At 39.0% G+C, this 13,397-nt stretch overlaps 1 protein-coding gene across 2 annotated transcripts in view; it reads right to left on the minus strand.

Moving 5' to 3' along the window:
• The window catches only part of CACNA2D3 (calcium voltage-gated channel auxiliary subunit alpha2delta 3), a 674,683-nt gene that overhangs the window by 46,982 nt on the left and 614,304 nt on the right, over positions 1-13,397 (minus strand). For both annotated transcript variants that reach the window (XM_067463553.1, XM_067463552.1), the window contains 3 exons: positions 4,966-5,027; positions 3,772-3,816; positions 2,095-2,157 (listed from right to left, as the gene is read on the minus strand). In XM_067463553.1, the coding sequence (XP_067319654.1) occupies positions 2,095-2,157; positions 3,772-3,816; positions 4,966-5,027 (170 nt within the window). The remainder of the gene's footprint in view (positions 1-2,094; positions 2,158-3,771; positions 3,817-4,965; positions 5,028-13,397) is intronic.

Consider the following 13,397-nt stretch of genomic DNA (forward strand, 5'->3'; position numbering starts at 1 on the left):
GCTGCAAACTGCAGCCTGAGCTGGTTTGGCAATGGTAAATAGCCCTCTCACTAGCAGAATACACAAACCAGGAAAGGTTTCAAATTGCAAAGTACACCTTTCCTTTTTTATTAATTGAAATCATCCATTTTGAAATACAGGTAGGAGCTTCAAAACAGCAGCCTTTGTGGGTTTGCCAATGAGAAGTAGGTCTCTTCCTTGCAGAATACACAAAACAGGCAAATGCTAAATCCAAAATGCACATTTCTCTTTCATTAATATTTAAAATATTTAAAGGGGCAGAAAATATATAATTATAAAGCTCCAGTTTCACAAGATTTTGAAGTTATGCGAGTCATTTGGATGCCTTCAGTGAAACCAAGACAGGTCTCAGATTAAGGGCCTGTTTGGATGAGCCACTAGAATCCACTCAAAGGTTGTTGGTTTTTTTGCATGCATATTGAAATAATTATGCTCCCCCCCCATAGACAGCAATGGGAAAGGAATAAATCACACCAGCCCAGAAATTAGACCCAGGCCCCTTCTACACAGCTGTATAAAATCCACATTATTTGCTTTGAAGTGGATTATTTGTTGTGTAGACTAAGATAATCCAGTTCAAACCAGATATGCGAATTTTCTGTTTAATAACCTAGATTATCTGGCAGTGTAGAAGGGCCCCCCAGTTAATCCCAAATATTTAGACTACCCCTCCTTTTCTTACATGCTTAATGAAATAATCTCCCCCCGCCCTGCCCAACCCTAGCCAGTAATGGGAAAGGAATAAATCACACCAGTTCAGAAATTAGACGCAGTTAATCCCAAATAGTTCCAGGTCTGCTAATGCCATGTCCTTGATCGCTTTCTGGTTTATGTCATCTCTGGAACTGTAGTTCCGATGTCACAGAAGAGATACAGATTTTTCTCCAAACCAGAGATCATAATGCCCAAATCAAGGGCTGGTAACTGTACTGGGGCCCAATTTTCAGACTCTCACATCCCCTTGTTACTTCCATTTTGAACATTATGTTACTTCTGGCTTGTATTTTAACCATTGAGTGATTACATATTTTTTTTAGGTAGCAGTGAAATAAAGCAAACTCCACAATTCTGAGGCATCTTGGAGTTGTATGCTGCATTTCTTCCACAAAAAAATCCTGATTTTTCTTTTTTTTTTTTTTTAAGGGAGAAAGGTTCAAGTGATGTGGAGATCATTTCTGTGACTTGAGATACCAAGGCTGGATCTACACAGCCATATATACCAGTTTATCAAAGAAAATAATCCAGATTACCTCCTCTAAACTGGATTATAGAAGTCTACACTGCCATATAATCCAGGGAAATCAGATAATCTCAATTTTATATGGCAGTGTAGATCCAGTCTGAGTCTCCGCTGTCAGATAATCTGGGATAAGAAGATAATCTGGGATTAGATCCTGGGATATAGGGCAATGTAGAAGGGGCCCTATATGTAGCCCATCAAGTACACAGATTGTGGTCAATGTGTGTTCTTATATCACTCAATCCAAATTACTTTGAGTTGATTTAAAATTTTACTCCAGTATAGCTATATGTAGGTTATAGGGTTGATTAAAATTTCTTTTCTGGGGCACTGTTAAATCATATTTTTCAGAGTATTTTACTGCAAACTGCAGTCTCCCATTGTCACTCTTATATTTCTTTTATATTCATTAAGTAACTAAAGTACTGTGTGTGAGAAAACTTTAATGCCCAGTATTAATTATATATTTTGCTTTATTCAGCTAGAATTTCTGCACTATTTAAGAATTCAAAAAGTAACTACTAACCTTTATATATTTTTTTAAAAGACTCTAGGAAAAATGTCCCCCCTCAAGGTAAAAATTCCTCAAGAGTGACAGACATGTCTGGAGAAAGGGATTCAATAAATTAAAAGTTTTTATGAGCTTAAAAGCAGACCCACCCTACTGTGAGGAAGAAATTATTTCAGACCCCCAGAAAGGTAAGCTACTTGCTCTGGGGCAATGAGGGTTTTTTAAAGGAAATATTTTAATCTCATGCTATTCATTCCTTTAGCAAGGATCAACAAAAACCCTTATTTTGTATCACTATATAAGTGAGAATAAGTCCACATACCTGTGTATAGTCTTCTGAAACTAATATAAACCCATTATTATCAATGAGGTAACAGTTGATATTCTGTAAAATAAAATAATAAATATTTAATTTCAGTGATCAGAACAGTTTGATGCAGTGATACGTGTTTGAAAATGCTTCTTTCATATGCAGGAGTAAATGAGATAGTCTGTGTATGTGCTTCTTAACTAGATACAAGAATAACATGTCCTCTTATCAGGGAGGGCATACTCTAAAATGTTTGAGAATCAAGTATGGGGGTGACACAGGCAACTCTCCCTGAGCAATAAGAAAGAACTCAAACTTGGGAAGTAAAAGATGGACAGATATGTGACACTATACAGCATCAGAACACGATGTGGACATTATGAACATGCATTTTACATTCCACAGTGTGAATTGGAGAAAATTCCATTCAGAAAAGAAGAGCTGCATTGACAAGAAGGCCTCTTTCATGAATTGAACAAAAACCTAGGATCAAAGACATAGTATATAGCCCTGTACACTGTTGTACATTCATTGTGATCAGAATGCTCTCAGTCGACAGATAAATCCATGCTAGCACGACGACTAGTAGCTAGTGGTAGAAAACAGCACTTTACTAACAGAGTTGATTTGAAGAAACTCTTAGTTTCACTAGACATTGGCAATCAATGCAAAAACTCAGACTTCATCAATATCAAATGAATATGTTTGGAGACAAAAGTCTGAATTCTACTTGTAGCCCCCAGTCTACAGAATTAGTGAGATCCACCTACTTGATGACTTGCCATTACACTGTTCACTCAGTGGCTCTACTCTTGTTGGGACTAACTTATGACAAAGGGGTAAACAGAAACTTCAGAAATATTAATGGCAATAATCTTAGATTTCATTGTCTTCCAGTGTGTATTTTTATTGACACATTCATATGTACCTTCTGGAAAGTGGCTAATATAAACTAACCACCTAGTATATGTGCTGGCAACCTGTTGACTGTGGACCATTTAGAGCCCCCTGAGACCTTCCTTGGATATCAAAAGATAGCCAAGTTGTTGCCAACCCCATGAAAATAATTTTGTCATTGGAACAACAGTGTGGGAAGATATTATTCTCATTACAATAATGTTGACTAGAATTCACTAAACAGTGAGGGAATATGAGTAAGAGGTATTTTAAAAATATCTGTGTGAACTGTCAACCATATACAACTATGAATTTGTTTTCATTCCTCTTTTCATCAACAATGAAGAATCTTCTTACAACATAAAACATGTATTTAATTGTTGGGTAACTTTCAGAAAGCAAACAAATTCACAATTTTGCTGAATTTCTTTTCAGTGGCTGCATTTTAAAATTCCAGTGGGAAAAGACTTTTCTATAATAGGTCAAAATAAAGAAACAACAGGAAATCTTGCATTATGTAACATAGCTGGCTTTTCTGGTGGGAAAGAACAGAATAATGAAAATGAATATGAGACTATGAAACTCTCTTCAAATATTTCTCTCCTGCTCAAACTTCCATTTGGTGAGATACAAGAGCTCTTTGCCTATGAATCTCAAATGCTGCTCTCTAGGACAGAGTCATGGTAGATAAAGTAGAATCGTAATGCTATAGTTGTGTGGTGTAGTGTGAAAGAGCACTTAGAAATACTGAAAGTCTAAACATAACATATTAAGAAAACATCTAACACTTACATCATCATCACAGCTTATGGAACATCGGCCATCAAGAGATGTACACTGTAGGAGAACAAATTATAACCATTAGAATTTTAGAAAGTACTTGTGGATTGTATTTTACTTGATTTCCCCTTTGCCTTTTCCACCCATACATAGAAATAGATAGAGGCTAGAGTGAAGCCAGAGCTTTGTCCATGGACTCTGGATGGATCTATCCTGCCATATAATCCAGATACAACAACATCAACAACAATATTTATTACAGTCCATAGACCCATCAGTAAAACCAACAGTCATTATAAATTCTCCCATCAGGAGAAGTCCATTGTACAAGATACATCTGCATGGTTTCAAGTAATACCCCTATTGGAGGTTTGTTGCTTTCTCAACCTTGTTGCCACTGCAAGGAATTTTGTCACTATGAGAGTCACCCTGTGGCACTTGTCCTCTAAAAGATATCTAACAATCTTCTGCAGAGGATGGCTGGTCATGTGGGACAGGATTGGATATAAAAGTTGGCTACGTTGCACTGTGTAGTAGCAGCACTGCAACAAAATGTGTCTATTGTTTCTATTTCATTTCCTCCACAGGGGCATAGTCTTTGGGATTAAGTAATTCCAGATACTCTGCCTCTTAGCAGCTCTAGGGAAATACGTTTAATCTCCCCTTTGTAAAGAGTCTACGGTATTTAGTCACTGTAAAGCTTTTTAGGTTTTCACATGTCTTAAATAGCTCCCTGTATGGTAAATTTAGGATTCTGGGTAAGCATGGTGAATTTCAGTGGGCTCTAAGCTCTCCCAGGGCAATGTCCTGTAATCTTTGCTTCAGGGATTCTTGCACCATTTTGAGTCCCAAATGGAGCAGAAGAGAGATGTGGATAATCCAATTGAGGCTGTTTTCGTTTAGTCCTCCATGTCCAAAGGGGTTTAATAATCCAGATTATTAAAGTAAATAATCTACATTATCTGCTTTGAACTGCATTATATGAGTCTACACTGTTTTGTAATCCAGTTCAAAGCAGATAGTCTGGATTTTATATGGCATTGCAGGAGGGACCTCAGTGATAGATGGTTATACCCTTAATTAACTGGCCTTCAGGAAATCAATGAAGAACATCAAGTCTACTAACAACACAATTAGGGAGCTAAGAAGAATAACATGGGGCTGACAACTACCATCAAGGCTCTTAAAAGTCTAGTTGTAACATACCTGTCTACTAGCAGTCCAAAATTTCCTCTGGAAAAACTCAAGTTTCATCTGGATACCTACAGCTGTTGAAAATGACAAACGAGTGGACTTTTAAAAATAAAAACCCCTCCTTGATATCACATTTTGAAATTCAATAGTTTTAGAAGTGAAAAAAATGTATCAATAAAGAGATCAGGATAAATATCTCAGAAAGAACATGAAGATAAGCTGGACACTCTATTTTAGCCAAAGCCAAATTCTAAGATTTGCACGTAGTGTGTTTATGTAGCATAAAAATTAATTTCAATACAATTCATGACTGGGCACAGCTCCTATGCCTAGGGACCTGATTTCACTAAACTGGTCTTATTTTCAAATAAGTGAACACAACTGAAGTCCTGGGGCCCATCCAGACAGGCCCAAAACATGGTACCTGTATCGATTGTACCTCAGGCATCCAAATGATGCCTCAGGTAAAACCAAATTAATCCAGATTAATAAAACACCTGAAAAGATCCAGATCTTAAGATAAGGTCCGGATCTTTCTAGGTGAGGGCCCTGTGGGGATTGACTCCCAGGATTGCTTCTACAATCCCTGGGTCAATCCACACAGCGATCCCGGTTCTTTGAGCTTGAAGGAGTGGGATGGCACCCCACCCTCCTCTCCCAAACCCCCATTGCCCCCCAAACATACCTGAGGGGCCCATCTCCTGATGTGGGAAGGCATGTAGCCACCCTCTCCAGGGAAAACATGGGGTTTGGGTTGGGGGTGGGACTAAATCTTGGAAGGAACTGTGATTTGATATCCCAGTTCCTTCCAGGATTTAGTCATGTTTAGAAGGGCTCTTAGTTACCTTAAAACCTATGCGACTAATGCCTTGCTTGATCAGCAATGTCTCTGGATTGTCACGAACTTCAAGTTACAATCATGCACTGTTTTCACCTACACTATAGTGGTTCTCCCCCCAAAATGAAGACATCGGATTCCCTTTCTGGCCTGAGCAGCATTTATATTTTAACCCTTCAACAGATTATGTGAATATATGTGTTGCGTGGCCATCCATCTGTTGGCAGGAGCTGTGATCATCTTGTTTACTGTCACCATTCAGATTTTGAGCTAAGGATTCTAATGCTAATTCTAGTACCCTAGTATCTATTTTTACTACAATTTCTTTTAATCTTTTGCTTTCTTTTCATTTATGTTAAATCTAGTATAACTGGACAAGTCTACAGTAACCCCATGCAATCTTTCCCAAGCTGGCATAAAGTAAAGTCAAAATACGATAATACAATCTATTTTCCTGGTGCTATGACAAGCCATATTTTGACCATCAGTGTTATTATGCTTCTTCAGATGTTTTGTAATGTGGGGAAACAATATCAAGCTAATATTAAAGTCAGCATATGACTGAAATATAATATCTTCTTAATACTTCTCCACACGAATAACTTATGTGTGGTTTTTTGTATCTACCTGATGCAGGGTACCGAAAAGGGGTGTGCTGTATTGTTTTAATTTAACTGTTTTAAAGAATTTTCTATTTTTAATTGCATTTTATTCTTTACCTGAGGCTGAATGGTTTATTTTAATAAATAGTTTGATTCTATTGACTATTCACTTCTTTAACATTTTAATTGCATTGCTCCTTTATGCTTCATGCTATGACCCACTTTGAATCCTAATTTTGGGGAAAGGAGGAAGATAAATAAAAGAGGAGGAGAAGAAATGTAAATACACATAAAAATGATTTGTACAAAAGTTTAACTCCAGCAAAGGATCACCGCCGTGTCGTGGCGCTGGAGCTTGAGCACCTCAATGATGTCATGAGCGAAACCGTGAAGGGCCACACAAGACGGGACGGTCGTGGCAGAGAGGTCAGACCAAGCGTGATCCCTGGGGAAGGCAATGGCAAACCACCCCAGTATCCTTGCCAAGAAAACTAAATGGACCAGTACAACCAGAGATATGTCGGTATGCCATTGGAAGATGGGACTCCCAGGTCGGAAGATGGCCAAAATGCTACTGGGGAGGAACAGAGGATAAGTTCAACTAGCCCCAGATGTGATGACGCAGCTAGCTCAAAGCCGAAAGGAAGGCTAGCGGCCGACGGTACTGGAGGTGAACAACGAATCCGATGCTCTAAAGATCAACACAGCATAGGAACCTGGAATGTAAGATCTATGAGCCAGGGCAAATTGAATGTTGTTATTGGTGAGATGTCAAGACTAAAGATAGACATTCTGGGGGTCAGCGAACTGAAATGGACTGGAATGGGCCACTTCACATCAGATGACCACCAGATCTACTACTGCGGACAAGAGGAACATCGAAGAAATGGAGTAGCCTTCATAATTAATAAGGAATTTGCTAAAGCAGTGCTTGGATACAACCCAAAAAATGACAGAATGATCTCAATTCGAGTGCAAGGAAAGCCTTTCAACATTACAGTGATCCAAATATACGCCCCAACCACAGCTGCTGAAGAAGCAGAAGTAGATCAGTTCTATGAGGATCTGCAGGACCTACTGGATAATACACCAAAAAGAGACATTATTTTCATTACAGGAGACTGGAATGCCAAGGTGGGAAGTCAAATGACAACTGGGATCACAGGCAAGCATGGTCTGGGAGAATAAAATGAAGCGGGACGCAGGCTGATAGAATTTTGCCAGGAAAACTCGCTGTGTATAACACTCTCTTCCAACAACCTAAAAGACGGCTTTATACATGGACCTCACCAGATGGTCAACACCGAAATCAGATTGACTACATCCTTTGCAGCCAAAGGTGGCGGACATCCATCCAGTCGGTGGAAATAAGACTTGGGGCTGACTGTAGCTCAGATCATGAACTTCTTATTGCTCAATTTAGAATAAAACTAAAGAGATCAGGGAAAATACACAGACCAGTTAGATATGATATCACTAACATTCCTAGCGAATATACAGTGGAAGTGAAGAACAGATTTGAAGGACTAGATTTAGTAAATAGAGTCCCAGAAGAACTATGGACAGAAGTCCGCGACATTGTTCAGGAGGCGGCAACAAAGTATGTCCCAAAGAAAAAGAAAACCAAGAAGGCAAAATGGTTGTCTGCTGAGACACTGGAAGTAGCCCAAGAAAGGAGGAAAGCAAAAGGAAACAGGGATAAAGGGAGATATGCCCAGTTAAATGTGCAATTCCAGAGGTTAGCCAGAAGAGATAAGGAACTATTTTTAAACAAGCAATGCATGGAAGTGGAAGAAGACAACAGAATAGGAAGGACAAGAGACCTCTTCCAGAAAATTAGATACATTGGAGATAAATTTCAGGCAAAAATTGGTATGATAAGAAACAAAGATGGCAGGGACCTAACAGAAGCTGAAGAGATCAAGAGAAGGTGGCGAGACTATACAGAAGATCTGTATAGGAAGGATAATAATATCGAGGATAGTTTTGACGGTGTGGTGAATGAATTAGAACGAGACATCCTGAGGAGTGAGGTGGAATGGGCCTTAAGAAGCATTGCTAACAACAAGGCAGCAGGAGACGACGGGATCCCAGCTGAACTGTTTAAAATCTTAAAAGATGATGCTGTCAAGGTGATGCATGGCATATGCCAGCAAATATGGAAAACACAAGAATGGCCATCAGACTGGAAAAAATCAACTTATATCAAAAAAGGGAAATGAGAAAGACTGCTCAAACTTCCGTACAGTGGCCCTTATTTCTCATGCCAGTACGGTCATGCTCAAGATCCTGCAAGGAACACTCCAGCAATACATATAGCGAAAGTTGCCAGATGTTCAAGCTGGGTTTAGAAAAGGCAGAGGAACGAGAGACCAAATTGCCAATGTCTGCTGGATAATGGAGAAAGGCAGGGAGTTTCAGAAAAACATCTATTTCTGCTTCATTGACTATTCTAAAGCCTTTGACTGTGTGGATCATAATAAATTGTGGCAAGTTCTTGGTGGGATGGGCATCCCAAGCCACCTTGTCTCTCTCCTGAGGAATCTGTACAAGGACCAAGTAGCAACAGTCAGAACTGACCATGGAACAACAGACTGGTTCAAGATTGGGAAAGGCATACAGCAAGGCTGCATAGTCTCACCCAACCTTTTTAACTTGTATGCAGAACACATCATGCGATGTGCGGGGCTTGATGAATGCAAAGCTGGGGTGAAAATTTCTGGAAGAAACATTAACAACCTCAGATATGCAGATGACACCACTCTGATGGCCGAAAGCGAGGAAGAGCTGAGGAGCCTTCTAATCAAGGTGAAAGAAGAAAGCGCAAAAGCTGGGTTGCAGCTAAACGTCAAAAAAACCAAGATTATGGCAACAAGAATGATTGACAACTGGAAAATAGAGGGAGAAAATGTGGAGGCCGTGACAGACTTTGTATTTCTAGGTGCAAAGATTACTGCAGATGCAGACTGTGGCCAGGAAATCAGAAGACGCTTACTTCTTGGGAGGAGAGCAATGTCCAGTCTCGATAAAATTGTAAAAGTAGAGACATCACACTGGCAACAAAGATCCGCCTAGTCAAAGCCATGGTATTCTCTGTAGTAACCTACGGATGTGAGAGCTGGACCTTAGGGAAGGCTGAGAGAAGGAAGATAGATGCTTTTGAGCTGTGTTGCTGGAGGAAAGTGCTAAGAGTGCCTTGGACTGCGAGAAGATCCAACCAGTCCATCCTCCAGGAAATAAAGCCCAACTGCTCATTGGAGGGAAGGATACTAGAGACAAAGTTGAAGTACTTTGGCCACATCATGAGGAGACAGCAAAGCCTGGAGAAGACAATTATGCTGGGGAAGGTGGAAGGTAAAAGGAAGAGGGCCAACCAAGGGCAAGATGGATGGATGGCATCCTTGAAGTGACTGGACTGACCTTGAAGGAGCTGGGGGTGGTGACGGCCGACAGGGAGCTCTGGCGTGGGCTGGTCCATGAGGTCATGAAGAGTCGGAGATGACTGAACGAATGAACAACAACAAAAGTTTAAAAATACCAAATTAAAAGCACAACACACCCCATTAAAAACACTTTTTGTCACAATAAGAGCCAAAGTCTTGACTAAATAAAGATGTCTTTTCTTGCAAGCTAACTACACCGCTTAGTCAACTGAACTTCCCACTGAAAACTTTCCAAAGGTAGAAGCAGCTACCAAGAAGGCTCTCTCTCCCTCACCAAATGTGGTTGTGATAGTGATGGGACTGAGGTCCCTTGTACGCTGTCATATAATCCAGATTATCAAATCAGGTAATCCACTTTATATGCTTTGAACAAGATTATACGAGTCTACACTGCCATATAAGGCAGTTCAAAGCAGATAATCTGGATTTTATATGGGAGTGTAGAAGGGCCCTGAGAAAACCACACAGATCTTAAAACTTTGGCAAGTTTTAACGGTGACAGCAATGTTTTATATGTTTTAATGTGCATTTGATTTTATTTTATATCTTTAATTCAAATGCAGTAACTTCACATGAGACTTTATTGTATGAATTGAAGAAAGAAATATTTATTTATGGATTCTCAGGTACATAAAGCGTAATGGTTACACGGTATTTTTCTTCACATTACTTCCTGGATATTGTTACACTCAGCTCTTACTATTATGTAAAAATAAAACTATTACTATATAACATTCAGAATGGCTTATCTTATGCCAACTTGGTTTGGGAACTTTCTCCACTCTAAAATGTAATTTACATATCAAGGCTGAAGACTTAAGCTTAAAATTTGAACCTCCTCAACTCCAGCTCACACAGCCAAAGACATCTTCCCTTTAGCTCATCCGGCTAAAGACTGCCTCATATTTTAAAATGTCCCCTCTTCTCCTTTCAGATACCTCCGACCCTTTTCCTCCTAGCCAAACTGAAATGGACACATTTCTACTGCAAGAGGCTACGCAACCATGGCAACGCACCAAACAATCAACTGTAGCCAACTCCTGCCTTCCTTTGATATATATATCAACATTAATAAACACAATTAAAACTTCCACTAAATTAGTTATTCCATTACCCCCCCCCCCCACTTTAACCCAATTTAACCCAGGCTAGAATGTATGTATAGAATAGCCCTCATATAATCCAATTCAAAGCAGATAATGTGGATTATCTGCTTTAATTGTGTGGCAGTGTGGAAGGGGCAAAGATAGCTGAAAACCTGTTAACAGTTCTGAGGTATATTATGCCTTTCCTAAATGCTATGATCAAAGAGCCCTGGTAAAGCCATTCACTGTCACAAGGCAAACAGAGCTGCTAGCTACAAAATAATTCCTCCCATGTATTCACACTTTCCCCAGCATGTATAATGTTTTATTTCTATGGTGAGCACAAAATTAAAAAGTCTCAATATTTGGAGGCATACTTATTGTATGCCTGAGTCTTTCTGAATCTAAATTGCCGATTAATCTTGATTGACTTAATTCAGGTTCAACCCACTTTGCAGGAGTCCTGATTTAATTTGGACATCTGAATTAGAATAATCCCATTTGGGATTAATCTGAATTTAAAGCACCCCCCAAATGTCTATCATTACATGTGTCCCAGAAGAGAAATAATTTGATTGTCTAATGAAACAATGACAAATAATTTCAAATGCATTCCATGTGTGTATTATTTTTAATGATCGATGCTTCAGAGACTCAGCAAAACAATGAAAATCCTGAGTGTCATTTCTGCAGAACTTAAATTATTCCCATTTCAAAGAGAGGGGGAAAAACAAAAGACTGCCATTTAATTTACCTTAAGTATTTGAAATATTTTTTAGAAACATAAGGAACATGTATCATGTAGGAAATCAAAGATCAGGTAGAATGATTCAACCTGCTCCTGCTTGTTGTTATTCAGGCAAAACATCCATCACTTAAGTGGTATTTCTGAAAACTTGTTTAAAATGGCAAGAGTGGATTTATCACTATTTTCCCAGGTGTTCCTGTCTCAGTGATATCTTAAGCTTTTGGCTCATTGTACAGCTTACAGCATTAACTTGCAAGGTACAATTCAGCTATAATATTTCAGAGGTGGTACTGAAGCTACAGACTCAAAGGATAGCATGATAAAATACACTTCCCAAAGGAAACTTTGAAATGAGGGGGAAAGAACAGAATGCTGCCCCTACAAGCATTTCCTCAGGAGGATGGCAGCAGCAGCAGCTGTTTGAAAACGCAGAACTTGGCATGGCTTTTTATTCATTGTTGATATGTTGTGTTTTACAGCCTTTTCACAGAAGGCTGCATAAGGGTTTTATGTCCCTTTGGAATGTCTCCCCAGAATTCATTTCCCCAAGCTCACAATGCTGTGAAAAATCATGTCCATGCAAAGCACAATAAAAGGCAATTAGGAATCTTTCCTGCCTTTAAGATCATCATTATTTTATGGAACTGATCTTCAAAGGGAAATGCCGCCCTGGTGAAAAGGATATTGAGGTTCTTTTGAACTCCAGAGGTAACACAAAAGCATTTTGTAAGCTTATAAGAGGAAATAATTGTAAAGAAATACACCTTAATGTTATAATCCATTAAGATTTTGGGAATTCAGGATAAAATACTTGAAGCCAAAGCTTCTTAATATTTGTCTATGTCCTACAAATTAATTTTGTATTTTCAATATGATGATTCTGAATTATAACTCTCATGCTTCTGATTTCCTTGTCGCTTTTTATGAATGACTGAGGAAATTTTGCATTGGTGCCAACAACACGATAGCCACATTTTGTGCCTACTACAATTAAATTCCATTGTGATGAATCATCTATATGGCACCATAATATGAGGAGTGTAAACACTGTGTTTTTCCTATGATAAGGTCTGGAGACATATTTGTTGTGGTTGCCTAGAAACTTTCAGCTGACTCCTTTGCCTTTTGCCAGTTGGCAGAACGATCAGGGAAGGAACGTATGGCAGCAATGTCAGGTGTGCCCAACAATTGGCAATTTCATGCAGGACTGACATCTGAGGCAAATTTCTCATCTTCACTGTAGCTAGTCAACACACAGTTTATCACAATTGCCAGAATTTTGCTGTATAGTGCTGAAGTAATTTACATATTGGAGCACATAATTCACTTTTCATAATTCAATTTCCCGTTTTCATTCAAATTCATGTTCATATCTTTGTCATGTTAGTTGCATGTCTGGATGCCTTCCTTATGCTGTGTAAATGATTCTCATGACTTTTGAAAGGCATATAGCACAGTCAACCTAAGCAAACCTTTGGCTCAGTAACTTTATTTGCTGCTTTACATTGCAAGGAAAGAAGGGCAAAAGTGCATCAAAGAAATACATTCTACAACAGAAATACTAATACCTAGAGTAGATATCTCCATGAATAACAGGGCTGAAATTAAGTATAGACTCAAATCTGCACCCCATTCATAGGGAGAAATTTGAGACAGTGAAGTCTTCCTCCCTTGGTCCTTAAATTTTTAAGCAAGGTTCAGGAATGTTCTTTGATTGCAGCTTTAGGA

This window comes from Anolis sagrei, chromosome 2 (genome assembly GCF_037176765.1).
Source record: "Anolis sagrei isolate rAnoSag1 chromosome 2, rAnoSag1.mat, whole genome shotgun sequence".
Taxonomy (NCBI): Eukaryota; Metazoa; Chordata; class Lepidosauria; order Squamata; family Dactyloidae; genus Anolis; species Anolis sagrei.